Below are 22,098 nucleotides of genomic sequence, written 5' to 3'. Positions count from 1 at the left end.
TTGTAGAACCTACTATAATCATAGAGTGGAAGCTACATTTTTTTTTTTTTTGAGACAGAGTCTCACTCTGTTGCCCAGGCTGGATTGCAGTAGCATGATCTCAACTCACTGCAACTTCCACCTCCTCGTTTCAAACGATCCTTCTGCCTCAGCCTCCCTAGTAGCTGGGACTACAGGTGCCCGCCACCACACCCATCTAATTTTTGTATTTTTTAGTAGAGATGGGGTTTCACCATGTTGGCCAGGCTGGTTTTGAACTCCTGACCTCAGGTAATCCACCCACCTCGGCCTCCCAAAGTGCTGGGATTGCAGGTGTGAGCCACTGCACCCGGCCTTGAAGCTACAGCTACACCTGGCATCTTCTCACTCCTAGCTCCCCACACCACAAATCCCCACTTTCTGCTTTTCTTTCCCTCTCTTCCTGTCTGTATTTCATATTTTCTTTCTAGCTCTTTCTCTCTGAACCTGGTGGTCCCTAATTCTGGGCTGGGCTGAGCCATATCACCTGTCAGCCACTTGGGGCCCAGAACCATTTTAACAACATAATTCCAAGAAGCATCAAACCCTCAAATACTCGATGGTTTCCAGGACTTTATGTTCCAAAAGGGCTCTGGGGCCACTCTGACCCCAAGAATTCCTGTGAAGGACCAGGAAGTACCTTAGGGAAGTGAGGCCCAAGTCTCTGACACTGTCCTACTGCGAAGTCCGAGCCCTGTGTTGACAGAGCTGGAAAGTGCCAGGCTCACAAAGGTTTCTCCTCACCTCACTTTCTTTCTTTTTGAGACAGATTCTCACTCTGTCACCCCGGCTGGAGTGCAGTGGCGCGATCTCGGCTCACCACAAACTCCGCCTCCCGGGTTCAAGCAAGTCTCCTGCCTCAGCCTCCCGAGTAGCTGGGATTACAGGAACACGCTACCACATCCCGCTAATTTTTGTAATTTTAGTAGAGACGGGGTTTCACCATGTTGGCCAGGCTGGTCTCAAACTCCTGAACTCAGGTGATCCGCCCACTTCAGCCTCGCAAAGTGCTGGGATGACGGGCGTGAGTCACCGTGCCTAGCCTGGTTTCTCCTCTCCACGTGCCCTCCCCCGCCAGAACCCAGCTGCCTGGATACTCACTGTAGCCTGCCCTCCGCCGGCCCTCCGGGTACCACGTCAGACACAACCATGGATCCACCGGGCCGGTCTCGGCCTCCAGAGATCGCAATGCCAAAGCCCCGGCGGGGGTCCTGAGAGAGGATGAGGGGAAGGAAGAGCTGCTGTTTCCCCCAGGGTAAAGGGTCTCCCCTCTATTGAGCTGGGCCTAAGCCGCCATACTCTCCGGCACCCAGACAGGGAGAGGGAGGCCTCACCTTGGACAGCGTGGCCGTGTGCTGTTCCCAGATGGTCAGCTCCTCCATGTCAGCCACCTGGTCGAGGGGAACGGGGAAGATGGGCATGAGGCCACACAGGTTCATCTGAGCACTTGGGGGTCCCCAGCCCAGGGTGGGGAGTCCAGCTCTGACAGGCCTGTGTTTGGAGCCTGTGACAAGTTACTACCTCTCTCAGGGCCTCAGGTTTTTTTGTTTGTTTTTTTGTTTTGTTTCATTTTTTGAGACAGAGTCTGGCTCTGTCGCCCAGGCTGGAGTGCAGTGGCACGATCTCAGCTCACTGCAACCTCCACCTCCTGGGTTCAAGCGATTCTCCTGCCTCAGCCTCCCAAGTAGCTGGGATTACAGGGGTGCACCACCACACCTGGCTAATTTTTATATTTTTAATAGAGATGGGGTTTCACCACATTGGCCAGACTGGCCTTTAACTTCTGGCCTCAAGTGATCCACCCACCTCGGCCTCCCAAAGTGCTGGGATTACAGGGGTGAGTCACTGTGCCCAGCCTTGTTTTGTTTTTTTTGAGGCGGAGTCTCATTATGTTGCCCAGGCTGGAGTGCAGTGGCACAATCTCTGCTCACTGCAGTCTCTGCCTCCCAAGTTCAAGTGATTCTCCTGCCTCAGCCTCCTGAGTAGCTGGCCGCCTACTGGCCTCCTGAGTAGCTGGGCTCCTGAGTAGCTGGGCACCTACAGGTGCCCGCCACCACGCCGGGCTAATTTTTCTATTTTTAGTAGAGACGGGATTTCACCATGTTGGCCAGGCTGGTCTCAAACTCCTGACCTCAACTGATCCACCCACAGAGGGCAGAGATTTTTGTCTTTGTCCAAAACTGAGCCCTCAGTTCCCTGCCTAGAACAGCGCCTGAGTTGCAGCAGGGATTCAAGAAGGATTTGCTGAATGAATTAATGAGTGAATGAATGAAACACTTCCTTTGTGCCAGGTGCTTTACATGTACTATCTCTTTTTTTTTTTTTTTTTTTTTGAGACAGAGTTTCGCTCTTGTTGCCCAGGCTGGAGTGCAATGGCGTGATCTTGGCTCACTGCAACCTCCGCCTTCCAGGTTCAAGTGATTCTCCTGCCTCAGCATCCCAAGTATCTGGGACTACAGGCATGCGCCACCATGCCCAGCTAATTTTTTTGAATTTTTAGTAGAGACGGGGTTTCACTATGTTGGCCAGGCTGGTCTCGAACTCCTGATCTTGTGATCCACCCACCTCGGCCTTCCAAAGTGCTGGGATTACAGGCATGAGCCACCGCGCCCAGCCTTACATGTACTATCTCATTTAATACATCATCAAAGGTGCATTCAATTATCCCCATGTTACAGATGAGGAAACTGAGGCACAGAGCCATGAAGTCCCCCCTCCCACACTTTTTTTTTTTAGACAGGGTCTCTGTCACTCAGGCTGGAGTGCAGTGGTGTGATCACGGTTCAATGCAGCCTCGAACTCCCAGGCTCAAGTGATCCTCCCACCTCTGCCTCCCAAGTAACTGGGACCACAGGCACACATCACGATGCCCGGCTAATTTTTGTTATTGTTTGTAGAGATGGAGTCTCTCTGTGTTGCCAAGGCTGGTCTCAAATTCCTAGGCTCAAGTGATTCTCCAGCCTTGGCCTCCCAAAGTGCTGGGATTACAAGTGTGAGCCATTATGGCTCACTGAAGCCTCGAACTCCTGGCTTCAAGCAATCCTCCTGCCCCAGCCTCCTGAGTAACTGGGACTATAGGTGCATACCATCATGCCCAGCTAATTTTTTAACTTCTATTTTTATAGAGACAGGAGGGTCTTGCTGTGTTGCCCAGACTCTTCTTGAACTCCTGGGCTCAAATGATCCTCCCACCTGGGCTTTCCCACTTAGAAAAAAAAAAAAAACTCTGTTGCTGAGGCTGGAGTGCAATGGTGCCATCTTGGCTCACTGCAACCTCTGCCTCCTAGGTTCAAGCGATTCTCCTGCCTCAGCCTCCCAAGTAGCTGGGATCACAGGTGTCTACCACCATGCCCAGCTAATTTTTGTATTTTTAATAGAGACGGGGGTCTCACCATGTTGGCCAGGCTGATCTTGAACTCCTGACTTCAAGTGATCCGCCCGCCTTGGCCTCCCAAAGTGCTGGGATTACAGGCGTGAGCCTCCACACCAGGCAGATTCTGTTATTTTCATGTCCATGGCATGAATGAGAACACCAGACTCAGGTGCAAGGTCACCTGGCCACGCCTCCACCCTCCCTTCCCTCCTGCCAGCACGCACCATGCCCTGCTCCCCAGGCAGGGGACAGGTGGAGGGAGTGGGGAGGGAGTTTGTAGAAGTGACTCCTCCTCCTCCCCGGGGCGGGTTTTCTAGGCTTGGCACAGAGGGTGTGTGATTCCCTCTGCCCAGGCACCCCCCATTGGTGTGCTCCAGTGCCTTTTCTTATAAGCTCCAGCGTCTCTAGCGAGGCCAGCAGTCCTGATCTCCAGGAGTGGGAAGGCGGGTGGAGGGGAGAGAAACAGAGCAGAGGGCAGGGCTCTGCAGTTCTGAAGGAGCCAGGGCAGCGCTCAGGACTGGACTCAAATCCCAAGTCTGCCCACCCGTGCTAGCTATGGCGGGGCCTCTCCCAGCCTCAGTCTCCCCATCTGTGAAATGGCACTGCTGCCCTGTCTTGCAGGGATGTGGTTTGGGAAAAGGGTACAGATTCAATGCCTGAAAAGCAAAAAGCAGAAGGAGCCTTGGGGAGGTGGTGGCCAAATAATGACTTTCTCCTTGTGTAGTTTTTTTTGTTTTTTTTGAGATGGAGTTTTTTGCTCTTGTTGCCCAGGCTGGAGTGCAATGGCGTAGTCTCGGCTCACTGCAACCTCCACCTCCTGGGTTCAAGTTATTCTCCTGACTCAGCCTCCCGAGTAGCTGGGATTATAGGCACCCACAACCACAGCCAGCTACTTTTTGTATTTTTAGTAGAGACGGGGTTTCACCATGTTGGTCAGGCTGTCTTGAACTCCTGACCTCAGGTGATCCTCCTCCCTCGGCCTCCCAAAGCTCCCCTCGTCCGTGCTGGCTGCAAGCAGGCGCTTGATGTGGACCCATTCATTTCATCCTCAGAGTGACCTTAGGAAGTGGCACAGTTACTATTCCTACTTTAGAGGTGAGATTAAAAGGGGCCTAGAGAGGTTCAGTAACTTGCCTGAGGTCACACAGCACAGTGGTGAACTTTGGCAGCCTGCCCTGTTCTCTGGCTCTTTTTTGGTTGGTTGGTTGGTTGGTTGGTTGTTTGGTTTTTGAGATGGGGTTTCACTCTGTTGCCCAGGCTGGAGTGCAGTGGCTCAATCACAGCTCACTGCAGCCTTGAACTCCCAGGCTCAAGGGATCCTCCTGCTTCAGCCTCCCAAGTAGCTGGGACCACAGGCATGCACCACCACACACAGCATATTTTTTTGTTTTTTTGTAGAGATGGGGTTTTGCTATGTTGACCAAGCTGGTCTCAAATTCCTGGGCCCAAGCGATCCTCCCACCTCAGCCTCCTAAAATGTTGGAATTACAGGCGTGAGCCACCGCACCCAGCCTCACTCTTGCTCTGAACCACCAGGCTACAGTGGCTTTCTGATTATTTACTCTTTTTCTTCTGAGCTTATTTTTCAAAACTGCATCTTTTTTTTTTTTAACCTGCTTTGATGTTATACTTTGTGTCATTAAATGGCCCCAGGGCCGGGCACGGTGGATTCTGCCTATAATCCCAGCACTTTGGGAGACCGAGGCCAGAGGATTGCTTGAGCCCAGGAGTTCAAGACCAACCTGAGCAACATAGTGAGACCCTCATCCCTACAAAAAAATACAAAAATTAGCCGGGCATGGTGGCATGCACCTGTGGTCCCAGCTCCTCGGGAGGCTGAGGCAGAAGGATCACCTGAGCCCAGGAGGTCGAGGCTGCAGTGAATTGTGATCGTGCCTCTGCACTCCAGCCTGGGTGACAGAGCAAGACCCTGTCTCAAAAAAAATTTTTAAATGGCCCCAAGGAATTTGTATTTCCTGACTTTAAGAGACAGCCCTGCCCGGGCACAGTGGCTCATGCCTGTAATCCCAGCACTTTGGGAGGCTGAGGCGGGCAGACCACAAGGTCAGGAGATCGAGACTATCCTGGCTAACATGGTGAAACCCCGTCTCTACTAAAAATACAAAAAATTAGCAGGGCGTGGTGGCGGGCGCCTGTAGTCCCAGCTACTCAGGAGGCTGAGGCAGGAGAATGGCGTGAATCTGGGAGGCCGAGCTTGCAGTGAGCCAAGATTGTGCCACTGCACTCCAGCCTGGGCGACAGAGGGAGACTCCGTCTCAAAAAAAAAAAAAAGAGACAGCCCCAGGGAACCAGGGCCCCCGAACCCAGAATGGGAGAGGGGCGAGGGAGTCCAGGTGGTCCAGGCTTGTCCCAGCTTGTGCGGGTTCGTCTCCATGGAAACCAGAAGCTTTGTCTAAACCTTCCAGAGCTCCGCAGTGCCTGAGGGATTAAGCCTAACCTCACAGCCCACCTCATCTCGGTTCACCTCCAAACCTTTACCCCATCTGTCCCCTGAATCTGGGACATGTTTCACAGGATTCCTGCCTGGCTGGCCCCTGCCACTGAGGTCTAGGCTCAAATGCCACCTCCTCAGGAAGTCCTCCCTGACCACCTAGCTAACCAGTCTTCTCTGATCCCCTATCACTCCTGCCTATTTTATTATTTTATATATATATATATATATTTTTTTTTTCTTTTGAGACAGAGTGTCACTCTGTCACCCAGGCTGGAGTGTAGTGACACAATCTCAGCTCACTGCAACCTCCGCCTCCCAGGTTCCAGCAATTCTCGTGCCTCAGCCTCCCAAGTAGCTAGAATTACAGGCGTCCACCACCACGCCCGGCTAATTTTGTATTTTTAGTAGAGGTGGGGGTTCACCATGTTGGCCAGGCTGGGCTCAAACTGCTGACCTCAGGTGATCCACCTCCCTCAGCCTCCCAAAGTGCTGGGATTACAGGAGTGAGCCACCACGCCCAGCCTGTTTTATTATTTTTTATTCAAGGCATCTAAAAATCGTCTTTATTCTCTTTAACCATCGGTTAGTATGTTTCTGGTCTTTCCTCTTAGGCTGTGAAAGGAGACATGTCTGTCTCTCTGGCTACTTAAGGCCCAGGTGATTGGCCATCAGCCTCCTTTCCAGGCCTTGAGTGCTGGTGCTGGACTCCCTGGCAAACTCCTATTCATCCTTCACAGCCCCAGTCTCTTCCTCCGTACGCGTATCATACATCCTTCCCTCTGGCCCAAATGTGATGATTGGGGTGTGGGATGTCAGAGTGGATTTGTCCACCCTACACCTTCCCCCTCAGTCTGAGCGCTCCCGATGGGCAGGGATGGGCCCCTGGGACCCCATAGGACCAGGCCCCCTTAGGGAAGAGTTTGAGGAATGAGTGAATGGTTGAGTAAAACACACTGTGGCCAGGTGCTCAACAGGTGTGTCCTGAGTTCCCAGCCCTGCCCCTGTCCAGGTGAGCTCTGAGAGGGTGGGGCTTGGGTCTTTGTCCCCGCCCCCCGCCCAGGGCTGGACACAAACACCGAAGAAGAGGCCCGCCCAGAGGGGACGGGGCCGGTACCAAGTCACACCGCCCCCGGGTACGGGGCTCCCAGGCCGCCGTCCCCTCTGCCCCCCCCCCCCCACCCCACCTCCAGGAACAATGGCAGAGAGGGCGGTTTCAGCGAACAAATACACCGATTGGGGAGGGGATTCTGAGAGCTGTGCCTGGAGGCAAGGAAGAAGTCAGAGGGAACCAGAAGTGCCGGGTCCTGAAGCTTGGGGCGGAGTGGCCTGGGTCTGGCCGCATACCGCTGCAGTCCCAGTCTACCCTGGCTTGTGGGTGTGAAGAAACCAGCCCAGGCTCCATGCCTGGAGGGTGAAATCCCTCCGGAGACAAGGATCGCCCCCCGCCCCGCCCCCGCCACGGCGCACCCCAGCCGGCTTGCTCACCCCACCCCTGCCTCTGCCTGGTAATGCCTGTTAACAGCTTTGTACACAGTAGGCACCCAATAAATGCTGGTGCTCCCTCCTGCAGCCTTGTAGGAGGTGAATGTTCACCAAAGCCACCCCAGCCCCCAAATGAAGTCACTGCCCACCGTGCCACCGTGGGCGCCCAAGCTCAGCCGGCTGCACGCCCCCAGCAAAGGGGGATGAACATCTTTTCTGCCCACCTACGATGCGCCAAGCTCTTAAAACACATTTTTATCTCTGTTTAAAATGCCGATCACCCATTTTTCGGATGAGGGAAGGAGAGGGTTCACTCACTGGCCCCACGTTACACACAGCATAGTGGACAGAAAATTCGGGATTTGAACCCAGCCCTGCGGTATTAAAGGAGGCCGGTCCTGGGGCAGAGGAGGTTCCAGAAGAGATGGTCTTTGGAGGCAGGGAGGGGGGCGCGGACGCATCTCGAAGTGCAACCTCCAGCTAGCCACTTCATCCCTCTGGGACTCAGTTTCCCTGCCTGTTATGTAGGTAGGTGTTCTGGGGTCCTGGGTCCGACTCCCAAACCCTGCTTCCCCCCACCCCACCTCAGCCCGAGCCCTTCCCCCTGCCGCCCTTGGAGGGTTACTCGCCTGGAATCTCACCGCCATGGTCCACCTGGGGGCTCTTCAGCCCCCCTACCCGAGGGGGGGCCTGGAAACAGTCAATCGGCCCCCACCCCGGGCTGGGGGAGGAGGCTGAGGAGAGTCACAGCGGGCTGAGGGCCTGGCTCTCGTCCTCCTCCCTCCAGCTCCGCAGCTCCCGGCTGCACCTGCCCCTCTTCCTCCTCCAGGTCTCGGGTCAGCCCCGCCCCTGCCCAGACACGCCCCCTGGACGCGGCGGAGGTTTCTCTCCCCCCCTCCCATCACAGGAGCCAGGTCCTGAGGCGGAAACTCCAGGCCGGGTTATCCACGCAGCCGAGAGGGGGCCGGCGGCCGCGGCCAGAGCCCCGCCCGACAAGGCTGCCAGCAAGACCCGGCAGGAATAACCCCCGCGCTTGGAACGGGGCCTACTATTTGGAAGGTGTTTCCGTCCGCGAAATGGGCACATTTTGAGGTGCATCTGGGAGACCTCTTGGATTAGAAGCTTGTCGAAGGCCAGAGACCTCCTTAGCATAGCGCTGGTCCCTGGGTCACCTTATCTCTGGAAGGTTTGCCCCATTCCACAGAGGGGAACCAGAGGCCCCAGAGGCCAGGGGCGTGGACTCTGAAGATACAACAGCGGCTGCGTGCCTTTTTCCTGCGGTCTTGGCCTGCGGGCTCTGTCTTCACACCCAGCACCCAGAAAAGAAAGGGGCACCGCGCGGGGCCGGGCGCGGTGGCTCATGCCTGTAATCCCCAAATTTTGGGAGGCCGAGGCGAGCGGATCACGAGGTCACCAGTTCGAGACCAGCCTGACCAACATGGTGAAACCTCTGTCTCTACTAAAAGTACAAAAATTAGCCGGGCGTGGTGGCGCATGCTTCCGCTACTCGGGAGGCTGAGGAAGGAGAATCGGTTGAACCCGGGAGGCGGAGGTTGCGGTGAGCTGAGATCACGCCACTGCACTCCAGTCTGGGCGACAGAGTAGAGTGAGACCCTGTCTCAAAAAAAAAAAAAAAAAAAAGAAAAGGAAGGAAGGAAGGAAAGAAGGGAAGGAAGGAAGGAACGAAGGAAAAGAAAGGGGCAGGGTGCAAGGCAGGAGGAAATTCTTCAGGCTCTGGGAGGGAGTAAAGGTCGTTTCCTTCTTCTCACCCAGCCCAGCCCAGCCTCCCGCTCAGGGGCCTGGGATTCCGGGATTCCTAAGGTTAGACCTAGGAGGGACTGGACCAGGGTAGGAAACCTTCAAGTCACCTGGGTGGGCGGGGCTGGTCGTGGCTGCACCCCCACATTCCTTACTATAAAAAAAACCCTGCGCCCAGCTGTGCCTGGGCCCCACCCCAAGGTTAAAAGGGTAAAAGGGCAAAGCTACACATAAACACCCCTTCCCAGCCTTATCCAGTCAGGGCTGGGCAGGGACAGGAGTCCCAGGTTATGGCTAGGGGTGAAGAGCATAGAGAAAACTCTAGCGGTAAAAGAAAGGCTGCCTGGAGGAGGGGCATCGTAGCTGGGGATTTGAAGGTTGGATAAGAGTTTGCTTAGTAAACAAGGCCAACAATATCAAAGTCTTAGAGGGCCCCTGAAGATGACATCTCACCTCCTCCACTGCAATTGTACCCAAAACACTAGTCCAGAGACCCAAGTCAGCTACAGTCAGCCCCTCAAGGGTCTCCAAGGGCCCGATAAAGCATTGCCAAAGCCTCTTGTGGGGACCCACTTGGAACTTCAGAGCTAGGAGAGTTCTAAAACCAGCTCTCACCTATTTGCTGTGTGACCTCAGACAACTTACTGCCCCTCTCTGTTCCTCAGTTTCCACATCTGTAATTGGGGAAAATAATAGCCCCTACATCACAGGGTTGTCAGGAGGATTAAAAGGGGCATAGAGGCCAGGCACAATGGCTCACTCCTGTAATTCCAGAACTTTGAAGAGTCAGGTGGGAGGATCACTTGAGGCCAGGAGTTTGAGACCAGGCTGGGCAATATAGCGAGACCCAATCTCCATACAAAATAAATAAAAAGGAGCATGTAGTTCTCTTCCCTTTTGCAGCCATCACAGAAGTGGGAGCAGCCAAAATGAAGTTCAATCCCTTTGTGACTTCCGACCGAAGCAAGAATTGTAGAAGGCATTTCAACGCACCTTCCCACATCGCAGGAAGGTTATATATCTTCCCTTCTTTTTTTTTTTTTTTTTTTTTTTTTTGAGACGGAGACTTGCTCTGTCGCCCAGCTGGACTGCAGGCACGATCTCGGCTCACTGCAAGCTCCGCCTCCCGGGTTCCCGCCATTCTCCTGCCTCAGCCTCCCCAGTAGCTGGGACTACAGGCACCCGCCACCACGCCTGGCTAATTTTTGTATTTTTAGTAGAGATGGGGTTTCCCCATGTTGGCCAGGCTGGTCTCGAACTCCTGGCCTCAAGTGATTAGCCCACCTCGGCCACCCAAAATGTTAGGATTATGGGCATGAGCCACTACTCCCAGCCACACACACACATATTTTATAGATGAAGGTTCAGAAAGGGCCCCAGACTCACTGAAGGTTGCACAGCATGGGTTCCTGGAGCCCCAAAGTCCTTCCAAGACCCCATGCTGAGCCAATGTAGAAACACCATTAACCAAAACTAAGGCTTACTGAACACCTACTGTATACCTACAGGCAGCTCAGCCCTTCACTGTGTGACACCCCGCCACCAGCAGGTGGCGCAAAAAATGATTTTAGATGATTAAGGTCCAGCGATGTCCACCCCCAACCCCGCAGACGGACACTCATTCTGTCACCCAGGTTGGAGTGCCGGGCGCAGTCTCGGCTCACTGCAAGCTCCGCCTGCGGGGTTCACACCATTCTCGTGCCTCAGCCTCCTGAGTAGCTGGGACTACAGGCGCCGGCCACCACGCCCAGCTAATTTTTGTATTTTTAGTAGAGACGGCGTTTCACCATGTTGGCCAGGCTGGTCTCGAACTCATGACCTCAGGTGATCCACCCACCTCGGCCTCTGAAAGTGTTGGGATTACAGGCGTGAGCCACCACGCCCGGCCAGTCCAGCAATTTTTAAATAGCCGTGTATTTGTTTTAATGAGTCGTGAGAAAAACACATCATTCCCTACCGGCCCGCACACGTCAAGGTTCGTGGCTGCCATTGCTCAAAGCAGTCTCTGATTAGGTCTGGCAAAATTGGACAGGGGTTCTGCAGGGGACTGGAGCTGGTAGAAAATCCTGCATTCGGGCAGATCACCTGAGGTCAGGAGTTCGAGACCAGCCTGGCCAACATTGTGAAACCCTGTCTCTACTGAAAATACAAAAATTAGCTGGGCGTGGTGGCGCACGTCTGTAGTCCCAGCTACTAGGGAGGCTGAGGCAGGAGAATTACTTAAGCCTGGGAGGCAGAGGTTGCAGTCAGCCAAGATTGCACCACTGCACTCCAGCCTGGGCCACAGAGTGAGGCCCTGTCCACCCCGCCCCCCACCGCCCCCAAAAAAAAAAAAAAAAACGCAAGAAAAGAAAATCCTGCATTCCTGTCCTACAGGCTTTCTGACTTCAGCGTCTTCAAAATAGGAGGCTTGGCCAGGAACAGTGGCTCACGCTTGTAGTCCCAGCACTTTGGAAGGCCGAGGCAGGAGGATCTCTTGAGGCCAGGAGAGCCCAGCCTGAGTAACAGAGTGAGACTTCCATCTCTACACACACACACACACACACACACACACACACACACACACACACACACACACTTTTTTTTTTTTTTTTTGAGTTGGAGTCTCGCCCTGTTGCCCAGGCGCAATCTCAGCTCACTGCAAGCTCTGCTTCCCGGGTTCACGCCATTCTCCTGCCTCAGCCTCCCGAGTAGCTGGGACTACAGGCACATGCCACCATGCCCGGCTGATTTTTGTACTTTTAGTAGAGATGGGGTTTCACCGTGTTAGCCAGGATGGTCTCAAACTCCTGACCTTGTGATCCGCCCACCTCAGCCTCCCTAAGTGCTGGGATTATAGGCGTGAGCCATCGTGCCCGGCCTTTTTTTTTTTTTTTTTTTAATTAGCCAGTCTTGGTGGCACTTGCCTGTACTCCCAGCTACTTGGGAAGCTGAGGTGGGAGGATTGCTTGAGCCCAGGCGGTGGAGGCTGCAGTAAGTCATGGTCACACCACTGCACTCTCATTCCTGGGCAACATAGTGAGACCCCCATCTCCACATCCACAAAAATTTTTAAAAATATCTTAGGCAGGGTGCAGTGGCTCATGCCTGTAATCCCAGCACTCTGGGAGGCCAAGGCAGGAGGATCACTTGAGTCAGGAGTTCGAGGCAGCCTGGCCCACAGGGCAAAACCCATCTCTACAAAAATACGAAAAATTAGCCAAGGGTGGTGGCAGGCGCCTGTAATCCCAGCTACTCAGGAGGCTGAGGCAAGAGAATCACTTGACCCTGGGAGGCGGCGGTTGCAGTGAGCTGAGATCACGCCACTGCACTCCAGCCTGGGTGACAGGGCAGACAGCACAACACTATGTTTCAAAAAAAAATAAAATTATATATATATATATAGGCTATGGCTGGGCACAGTGGCTCACGCCTGTAATCCCACTTTGGATGGCCAAGGCGGCCGAATCACTTGAGGTCAGGAGTTTGAGACCAGCCTGGCCAACATGGTGAAACTCTGTCTGTACTAACAGTCATGGGCCAGGCGTGGTGGCTCGTGCCTGTAATCCCAGCACTTTGGGAGGTCGAGGTGGGCAGATCACCTGAGGTTGGGAGTTCGAGACCAGCCTGACCAACATGGAGAAACCTCGTCTCTACTAAAAATACAAAATTAGCTGGGTGTGGTGGCACATGCCTGTAATCCCAGCTACTAGAGAGGCTGAGGCAAGAGAATCGCTTGAGCCCGGGAGGCGGAGGTTGCAGTGAGCCGAAATCGGGCCATTGCACTCCAGCCTGGGCAACAAGAGCGAAACTCCGTCTCAAAAAAAAAAAAAAAGTCACCTGGGCGTGTTGGCACCCGCCTGTAATCCCAGGTACTCGGGAGGCCGAGGCAGGAGAATCACTTGAACCTGGGAGGCAGAGGGTGCAGTGAGCCGAGATCGTGCCACTGTCTCCAACCTGGGCGACAGAGTGAGACTTTGTCTCAAAAAAATATATATATATATATATATGAGCTGGGTGTGGTGGCAGGCACCTCTAGGCGCTGAAGTGGGAGGATCATTTGAGCCTAGGAGGTCAAGGCTGCAGTGATCCATGATCTTGCCCTTGCACTCCAGCCTGGGTGACAGAGCTAGACGCTGTCTCAAAAATAAATAAAGAAATAAGTGGGTTAAAGTCCTAGCAGTGAATGGGGCTCCCGGGCCATGTTTACTGGCATATGCTTGGCTGCAGCCCCAGTTACACACAACACTCGTGCGCCCACTTTGCAGCTGAGAAAACTGAGGCCAGATGGTGAGCTGGCCTGAGGGATTTGGCTGCAGCTCTGTTTGCCCCTGCACCTCGAACGCCAAGCCAGTGCCTCACCACTTGCCAAGGGACCCTTGGCAACGTCTTGAGACATTTTGGTGGTCAATACCAGGCCGAGCGCGCTGACTCACACCTGTAATTCCAGCACTTTGAGAGGCTGAGATGGGCGGATCACTTGAGGTCAATAGTTCGAGAGCAGCCTGGCCAACAGGGCGAAACCCCGTCTCTACTCAAAATACAGAAATTAGCTGGGCGTGGTGACAGGCACCTGTAATCCCTGCTACTCGGGAGGCTGAGGCAGGAGAATCACTTGAACCTGGGAGGCAGAGGTCGCAGTGATCCGAGATGGCGCCACTGCACTCCAGCCTGGGCAATGGAGCAAGACTCCATCTCAAAAATAAAACAAGCCAGGCGTGGTGGCTCACGCCTGTAATCCCAGCACTTCGGGAGGCTGAGGTGGGCGGATCACGTGAGGTCAGGAGTTCGAGACTAGCCTGGCCAACATGGGGAAACCCCATCTGTACTAAAAATACAAAAATTAGCCGAGTGTGGTGGTGGGTGCCTGTAATCCCAGCTACTCGGGAGGCCGAGGCAGGAGAGTTGCTTGAACCCAGGAGGCAGAGGCTGTAGTGAGCTGAGATTGCGCCATTGCACTCCAGCCTGGATGACAAGAGCGAGACTCCAACTTGAAAAAATAAAATAAAATGAAACAATAAAAAAATAAACCTGGAAGGTTCTCCTGGCATGAGTGAGTGGAGGCCAGGGATGCTGCTCAGCACCCTGCATTGCCCAGAACGGCCCCATCCCAGAGAAGGATCTGGCCCCAAATGTCAATGGGCAACGCAGAGAAATCCCACTGTCAACCCCTCTAAGAGAGGAAGCTGGATAACTGCACCAGGACACATTGTCTTCCTCCAACCACCCACCGTCTGCTCTCATATCCACGCCCTGCTCAAGAACACTCGATGGCTCCCTAGTACCATCCTCCAAACCTGGGTTCAAATCCAAGGCTTTGGAGATGGGCATGGCCTTAAGCCCCTTATTCCCACCACCCCTGACCTTCGGATCACCTTAATGAATTAAAAACCTGCTTTTGGCCGGGCGCGGTGGCTCACACCTGTAATCCCAGCACTTTGGGAGGCCGAGGCGGGCGGATCACAAGGTCAGGAGATCGAGACCATCCTGGATAACATGGTGAAACCCCATCTCTACTAAAAATACAAAAATATAGCTGGGTGTGGTGGCGGGCGCCTGTAGTCCCAGCTACTTGGGAGGCTGAGGCAGGAGAATGGCGTGAACCCAGGAGGCGGAGGTTGCAGTGAGCCGAGATTGCGCCACTGCGCTCCAGCCTGGGCGACAGAGCGAGACTCCATCTCAAAAAAAAAAAAAACCAACCAAACAAACAAATAAACAAACAAAAAACCTGGTTTTCTACTGTTGCCTCACGAAGTAAAAATAATAATAGCAAAAAGAAAAGGAAAAAAAGAGAAAATCTGCTTTTCAGCAATCTACTTCATTTGTGCCTTAATTCTTCTGTGCATTCAGTCACTCAGTCAACAAAACTGTTGCAAGCCAAGTATATGACGTGTGATTGGGAACCAGTGTTCAGGGCCAGTGTGACCTGAGCAGGGTAAGGGACAGGAGGATGCAGGGAAGGTGGAGTTCTGGCGGTCTCCCTGGGATGAGCCAGCTCAACCCCTTCTGAGTGCTTGTGGGAAAACTGAGGCCCAGAGATAGCAGGGGCTGGGCTGAGGTCCCCCAGTGGATCAGGGCCAGGATGGTCTCGAACTCTGACTTCATGATCCGCCCGCCTTGGCCTCCCAAAGTGCTGGGATTACAGGTGTGAGCCACCGCGCCCGGCCTAATTGTACTTTTTAGTTACATATGCGATTATTCAATTATTGTCTGTCTCCCCTAAAGACTGTGGGCTTCCACTGTGTCTGTCAATCAGTCCTCCTGCAGCCCCATCACTGTGTATGCAGTATGCGCTCAATAAATACTAAAAGAACCGGCCGGGCGCGGTGGCTCACACCTGTAATCCCACCACTTTGAGAGGCCGAGGCAGGTGGATCACGAGGTCGGGAGTTTGAGACCAGCCTGGCCAAGATGGTGAAACCCTGTCTCTACTAAAAATACTAAAATTAGCCAAGCGTAGGGGCACGTGCCTGTAATCCCAGCTACTCAGGGGGCTGAGGCAGGATCATGAGGTCAGGAGTTTGAGACCAACCAGGCCAAGATGATGAAACCCTGTCTCTACTAAAAATACAAAAATTAGCCGGGTGTGGCGGCGGGCTCCTGTAATCCCTGCTACTCAGGAGGCTGAGGCAGGAGAATCTCTTGAACCGGGAGGCAGAGGTTGCAGTGAGCTGAGATTGCACCACTGCACTCCAGCCAGCCTGGGTGACAGAGAGAGACTCTGTCTCAAAACAACAACAAAGAAATTAAATAATAGTAATAATAATAGGCCGGGCGTGGTGGTTCACACCTGTAATCCCAGCACTTTGGGAGGCCGAGACAGGTGGATCACGAGGTCAAGAGATGGAGACCATCCTGGCCAACATGGTGAAACTCCGTCTCTACTAAAAATACAAAAAAAAAAAAAAAAAAAAAATTAGCTGGGCATGTTGGCGGGCGCCTGTAGTCCCAGCTACTCAGGAGGCTGAGGCAGGAGAATCACTTCAACCTGGGAGGCGGAGGTTGCAGTGAGCCGAGATCGTGCCACTGCACTCCAGAGCCTGGGCGACAGAGCAAGACTCTGTCTCAAAAAAAGAAATAAATAAATAATAATAATAATTCTAAAGTTACAGAAAAGTAAATACACAGAGAATTCCTTTATACACCCAACTGATTTCCACTAACATTAACATTATTACACGGGTACATATGTCAAAACCAAGAAGTCAACATCAGTACGACCTTGTTCACTGAACTCCACACTTTATTCACGTCTCTCCGCAGGCCCTTTGCCGCCCCAGGGCCCCATCCAGGATCCCACCTGGCAGTTGGCTGTCACGTCTCCTTAGACACCGCTGGGCTGTGACCGATTCTGTCTTTCCTGTTCTGTGACCTGTTAGTCTGTGCTGGGCAGGTCTTTTGCAGAATAACTCTCAATGTGGGGACATTGGGGACCAGCTGTTTCCCTCATGACTAGACTGGCGTCATGGGTTTTGGGGGACCCTGGGAGGTTTTAAGGAAGCCGTGTGGAGAGGACGGGGCAGGAGCAGAGACAGAGAGCAGAGATGGAGGGCAGCCAGGTGGGAGGAGATGCCCCGGTCTGTGGGTTGCCGAGAGCCGAACGACCTTTGAGGAAGGGCAGATTCTAGGTGTGGCCGGCTCAGCCCTAATGCACTGGAGGGCTGAAGAACGTCTCAGGGTTTGGCGTCCTGGGGAGGCTGGAGGACCTCATGGGGGGCACTTTGAAGTAGGACTCATGGGGGGCACTTTGAAGTAGGAGGAGTGTGGAACCTGCTAGAAGCTTGGAGTATGGAATGCAGCTCAGGGTGTTCAACAGGGGACTTTCTTTTCTTTTCTTTTCTTTTTTTTTTTTTGAGACAGAGTCTTGCTCTGTCACCTAGGCTGAAGTGCAGTGGTGCAATCACAGCTCACTGCAGCCTCCACTTTCCTGGGCTCAAGCGATCCTCCCACCCCAGCCTCCTGTGTAGCTGGGGCCACAGGTGCACGCCACCCTGCCCAGCAGATTTTTGTATATTTTGTAGAGACGGGATCTCGCTATGTTGCCCGGACCTGTCTTGAACTGCTGGGCTCATGCGATCCTCCCACCTCGGCCTCCCAAAATGTTGGGATTCCAGGCGGGAGCCACCAAGCCATGCCAAAGATGCCATTTCCCCCAAAAGGGAGGACGGCTGAGCTCTAGAAGGAAGTTCCACAGCAGAGAGAGAAAAGCAGAGCCCGTGTGAATTCCAGCCCCTGCCTCAGCTTCCTCATCTGTAAAACGGGGATCCCGGTTTTGACCCTGAGCAGTATTTCAGGGAAGGCTCAAAGGTTTAAGCATCTGCCACTAAGGATCCCCTGGGCTGCCTCTCCATGCTTCTAACTCCACTCGGGCCCCCAGTGGGAAAGCCAAAGGTGAATTACAGTGTCCCAGGGCTGGAGGGGGCCCCCTGCCCCATGGAAACCGTCTACGCTAAGGTGCTGTCATTCTGGGCACGGAATGACATTTTTGAGATGGAGTCTTGCTCTGTCTCTGGGGCTGGAGTGCAGTGGTGCGATCCCGGCTCACTGCAACCTCTGCCTCCCAGGTTCAAGCAATTCTCCTGCCTCAGCCTCCCAAGTAGCTGGAATTATAGGCACACGCCAACACACCTGGCTAATTTTTGTATTTTTAGTAGAGACAGAGTTTCACCACGTTTGCCAGGCTGGTCTCAAACTCCTGGGCTCAAGTGACCCACCTGCCTTGGCCTCCCAAAATGCTGGGATTACAGGCGTGAGCCACCGTGTCTGGTCCAGAGGAGAATTGAAAGAACACACACACACAGGCAATCAAGAATGCTGAGGCCGGGTCGGTGGCTCTCGCTTGAAATCCCAGCACTTTGAGTGGCTGAGGCGGGCAGATCACTTGAGCCCAGAAGCTCGAGACCAGCCCGGCCAACACAGCAAAACCCCATTTCTATTTTCAATTTTTAAAAAAAAGAAAGAAAGGAAACAAATTAATTCCCCTCTGTATAGGCTATAAAGTCTTACCGGTTCCCATATTAATTAATGAATTAAGTAGACACATAAAGCACCTTTCTTTTTTTTTTTTTTTTTTTTTCGTACTTTTAGTAGGACAGGGTTTCACCATGTTAGCCAGGCTGGTCTTGAACTCCTGACCTCGTAATCCGCCCGTCTCGGCCTCCCAAAGTGCTGGCGTGAGCCACCGCATCCGGCCTCATTTTGTATTTGTATGAGAGTAATGATTTTACTATTTTGGGAAAAAATATCCTTTAATATCATAAAGCCAAATGTCTTCAGGCCAGCATCTAAAGCTCTCCCTTCATTTTGGCCGGACGCGGTGGCTCACGCCTGTAATCCCAACACTTTGGGAAGCCGAGGCGAGCGAATCACCTGAGATCAGGAGTTCGAGACCAGCCTGACCAATATGGCGAAACCCTGTCTCTACTAAAAATACAAAAATTAGCTGGGCGTGGTGGTGGGCGCCTGTAATCCCAGCTATTTGGGAGGCTGAGACAGGAGAATCGCTTTGAACCCAGGAGGTGGAGGTTGCAGGGAGCGGAGATCGTTCCACTGCACTCCAGCCTGGGCAACAGAGCGAGACTCCATCTCAAAAAAAACTAAAATAAGGCCGGGCGTGGTGGCTCACGCCTGTAATCCCAGCACTTTGGGAGGCTGAGGCGGGCGGATCACAAGGTCAGGAGGTTGAGACCATCCTGGCTAACACGGTGAAACCCCGTCTCTACTAAAAATACAAAAAATTAGCCGGGCGTGGTGGCGGGCGCCTGTAGTCCCAGCTACTCGGGAGGCTGAGGCAGGAGAATGGCGTGAACCCGGGAGGCGGAGCTTGCAGTGAGCCGAGATCGCGCCACCGCACTCCAGCCTGGGCGACAGAGCGAGACTCCGTTTCAAAAAAATATAAAAAGTAAAATAAAGTTACAAAGCGCCTCTCACGCATGTTACCCTCTGTGCAGCCATTGGCTCCATTACTGTGCTCTTGGTTCATGTCTGTCTTTCCCCACCAAAATATGCGCCCCACGAGAGCAGGAAGCTTGGCCTGCCTTGCTCACTGCTGAATCTCCAAGGCCTGGTGACCCCACACTCGTGCATACAGTAAGTGCACAATAAATGCCCGTTCGCTCCCTGGGCGACCCCTCCCCCCAGCCTAGGCTTCCGCTAACCTCAATCCATTCCAAAGGGTGTCAGGTTCCACCCTGAGCAAACACAGCTCCCCTGGCCCCTGGCCAGCCCTAAAGAGGAAGAACAAGTACCCATACTCCCTGCCCTGGACTTTCCCCGGGACTCAGGGCCACGAGGAAGCACCAAGCCAGGGGGCAGGACTTTCTCGAGATGCTGAGCCTGAGGCATCAGCTGGGGGCAGGGCCAGCCTCCAGAGCACCACCCCCGCCACCAGCTCCCTGTCCTCTGCGTCTTAACTCTTTGCCGCCTGACATTTCTACTTGGCTGTGCGGCCCGGGGTAAGTGGCTGTCCTTCTCTGAGCCAGGGTTCATCCTCTACAAACCAGGAAGCCGATGAGACCAGAGGACTCCAATTTGGACCAGGATAGCTCGTCTTGACCCCAGAATGACCGAGAATCTGTTACCCGCTTTATTACATCCGGCACTCAACAGCCCTGTGACTTGGTGACTCAATAGCCCCCCACCCTTTTTTTTTTTTTTTTTTTTTTGAGACAGAGTCTCACTCTGTTGTCCAGGCTGGAGTGCAGTGGCACAATCTCGGCTCACTGCAACCTCCACCTCCTGGGTTCAAGCAATTCTCCTGCCTCAGCCTCTGGAGTAGCTGGGATTACAAGCGCCTGCCACCATATTCAGCTCATTTTTTGTATTTTTAGTAGAGACAGGGGTCCACCATGTTGGCCAGGCTGGTCTCGAACTCCTGACCTTGTGATCCACTCGCCTCGACCTCCCAAAATGCTGGGATTACAGGCGTGAGCCACCGCGCCCGGCCCTCAATATCCCCATTTTACAGAGCACGAAACAGAGACCCGGAGAGAAGGGAGGCGTGGAAGCCAGATCTAACTGAGTCCACGGGTTTGCTCTCAAAACCCAGGCAAGGTGGGATCCATGTCGCCCACCCCCACGGACTCCCGAATCTCAAGCAAGCCTGCTCCCTGGGAGCTCTGCAGCCACACAGCCACAAGGTGACCCCAGATGCCAGGCTGCTCTGTCCCCCACTATGCGATCATCCATGCCTCCTCGGCCCCGGGGAACCCTCTTGGTTCTGGAGAGAGACTTGAGATGCAATCGGACACTTGGCTCACCAGGAAGCTCCCTTGGTCCTCCCATTTGGGAGCAAATGACCCAGAAAAACACTTTTGCCGCCGACCCCTCCCCTCTCTGGCTCTGAGCGCTCCTTCCTCCTTCCCCTCTGCCCCATCCCACAGAGATTTTGCTCGGAGGGGTAAAGATTAGAAAAAGAAGGCTGGGCGTGGTGGCTCGCACCTGTAATCCCAGCACTTTGGGAGGCCGAGGGGGTTGGATCACCTGAGGTCAGGAGTTCGAGACCAGCCTGGCCAACATGGTGAAACCCCGTCTCTACTAAAAATACAAAAATTAGCTGGGCATGGTGGTGGGCGCTTGTAATCCCAGCTACTCGGGAGGCAGAGGTTGCAGTGAGCCAAGATCGCACCACTGCACTCCAGCCTGGGCAACAAGAGCAAAACTCCATCTCAAAAAAAAAAAAATTAGCAAAAGAAAGGCCACCCCAATCCCTCCCTGCAAAGCTCCTGGAGGTTCCAGCGGTGAGAACAGGGTGAGGGGTTGGGGGGCGGGAGACGCAGTTGTTTGAAAGCTTGGGAGCCTTTTAAGAAGTTCCAGGAGGCTCAGAGATGGGTGAGGTCGCAGCCTTTCCCACCTGTCACCTCCTGGCCTCGGGCTGCAGGAGGTAAACCCAGGCTCCGTCTGGACTGATATCCCCTCCCCTCCTCAGTTAGGGGGATCAGAGACCAACCTGTGCCCCTTTGCCGCCTCACCGGTCCCTGCGCCACCTAGGTAACAATGACTCTTTTAAGTTTCCAGCTCAGCGTCCTGGGCAGGCCGCCAGGTGCAGTAACTGCCGGTCAGATAATCCCCACGAAACTATGTCAGATGCCCACGCAGGAGTGTCAGTTTCCTGCTTTCCGAGGAGCCGGGGAGACAGCTCGTGGCGGGGGAGGTTGGGGGGGAGTCCAAGGACCCTCAGCTGGGGAAGGCCAGCTCAGACAATGCACACTGGGTGGAAAAGCACAGTGGGGCGGGGGACTTACCTGTCTAGGAGGCTGGGTGGCCTCTGGGCAGGCAGCAGGTGCCAGGGCCCGGGTGCCTGCCTGGCACGGGTGGTGGGGAGGGAACCCAAGGCTTGTAGCTCTGGCCTCCTCACCTGTTTGACCAACTTTTTTCCTCTCTTGTGGTGGCAACAGGGAGGCAGGTCCCCTGCCAGTGGAACTGACGACCACAGACACAGGGAGACGGACCAGGGTGAGGGGGCGGGCCAGCAGGAGGGCTGGGTGTGTGACTCTGTCGCAAGGTGCCCTCACGTGGGAGCAACTGGCCTTAACCCCTGCTTGCCCAGAGGTGAGCTTGCTCCTGCCTGTGCCCTCACCACCGAGGCCCTGGTATCAAGCGTCCGCACGTAGTAGGTGCTTAGGAAACCCTCGTTGGCTACATTCAGACATGAATGGACCACACTCCCAGAGTCCCTCCCTCCTGCTTCTTGCATCTGGAGCTGCCCAGCCTCTGTGCTTGCTGAGCCTCCTGCCAGGCACGCTGGCCCATCAGGTTGCGGCTTGACGCACTCCCTTCCCCACCGCAGATCTGTGCGCAGTCTGCCTCTCTGCTACGAAGTGACTGGGTTCCTACGTACAGAAGCTTCTGCCACTTCCCCGCTGTGTGGCTTGGGGCAAATTACAGGGGCTTCTTGCTGTCCTCATCTAAAAAACAAGAAAGGGTCAGGTGTGGTGGCTCACACCTGTAATTCCAGCACTTTGGGAGGCCGAGGTGGGAGGATCACTTGAGCCTGGGAATTTGAGACCAGCCTGGGTAACACAGTAAAACCCAT

At 54.1% G+C, this 22,098-nt stretch overlaps 1 protein-coding gene across 3 annotated transcripts in view; it reads right to left on the bottom strand.

The window, feature by feature from the left end:
• TJP3 (tight junction protein 3) overlaps positions 1-21,490 on the bottom strand; it is a 41,361-nt gene extending 19,871 nt beyond the window's left edge. Inside the window, exons 1-3 of one of the 3 annotated variants that reach the window (XM_024351918.3) lie at positions 21,421-21,490; positions 1,353-1,409; positions 1,120-1,229 (exon numbers count right to left, since the gene is read on the bottom strand). In XM_024351918.3, the coding sequence (XP_024207686.2) occupies positions 1,120-1,229; positions 1,353-1,400 (158 nt within the window). In that variant the 5' untranslated portion in view covers positions 1,401-1,409; positions 21,421-21,490. Of the gene's footprint in view, positions 1-1,119; positions 1,230-1,352; positions 1,410-7,957; positions 8,184-21,307 lie in introns of those variants that run through there. The other 2 variants (XM_001135966.7, XM_001135804.6) reach the window with 2 other exon arrangements.
• Positions 21,491-22,098: the final 608 nt, after the last annotated feature.

Source organism: Pan troglodytes, chromosome 20 (genome assembly GCF_028858775.2).
Source record: "Pan troglodytes isolate AG18354 chromosome 20, NHGRI_mPanTro3-v2.0_pri, whole genome shotgun sequence".
Taxonomy (NCBI): domain Eukaryota; kingdom Metazoa; phylum Chordata; class Mammalia; order Primates; family Hominidae; genus Pan; species Pan troglodytes.
Note: the sequence above shows the minus strand (reverse complement) of the source record. Positions and strands in the feature narration are given on the sequence as shown.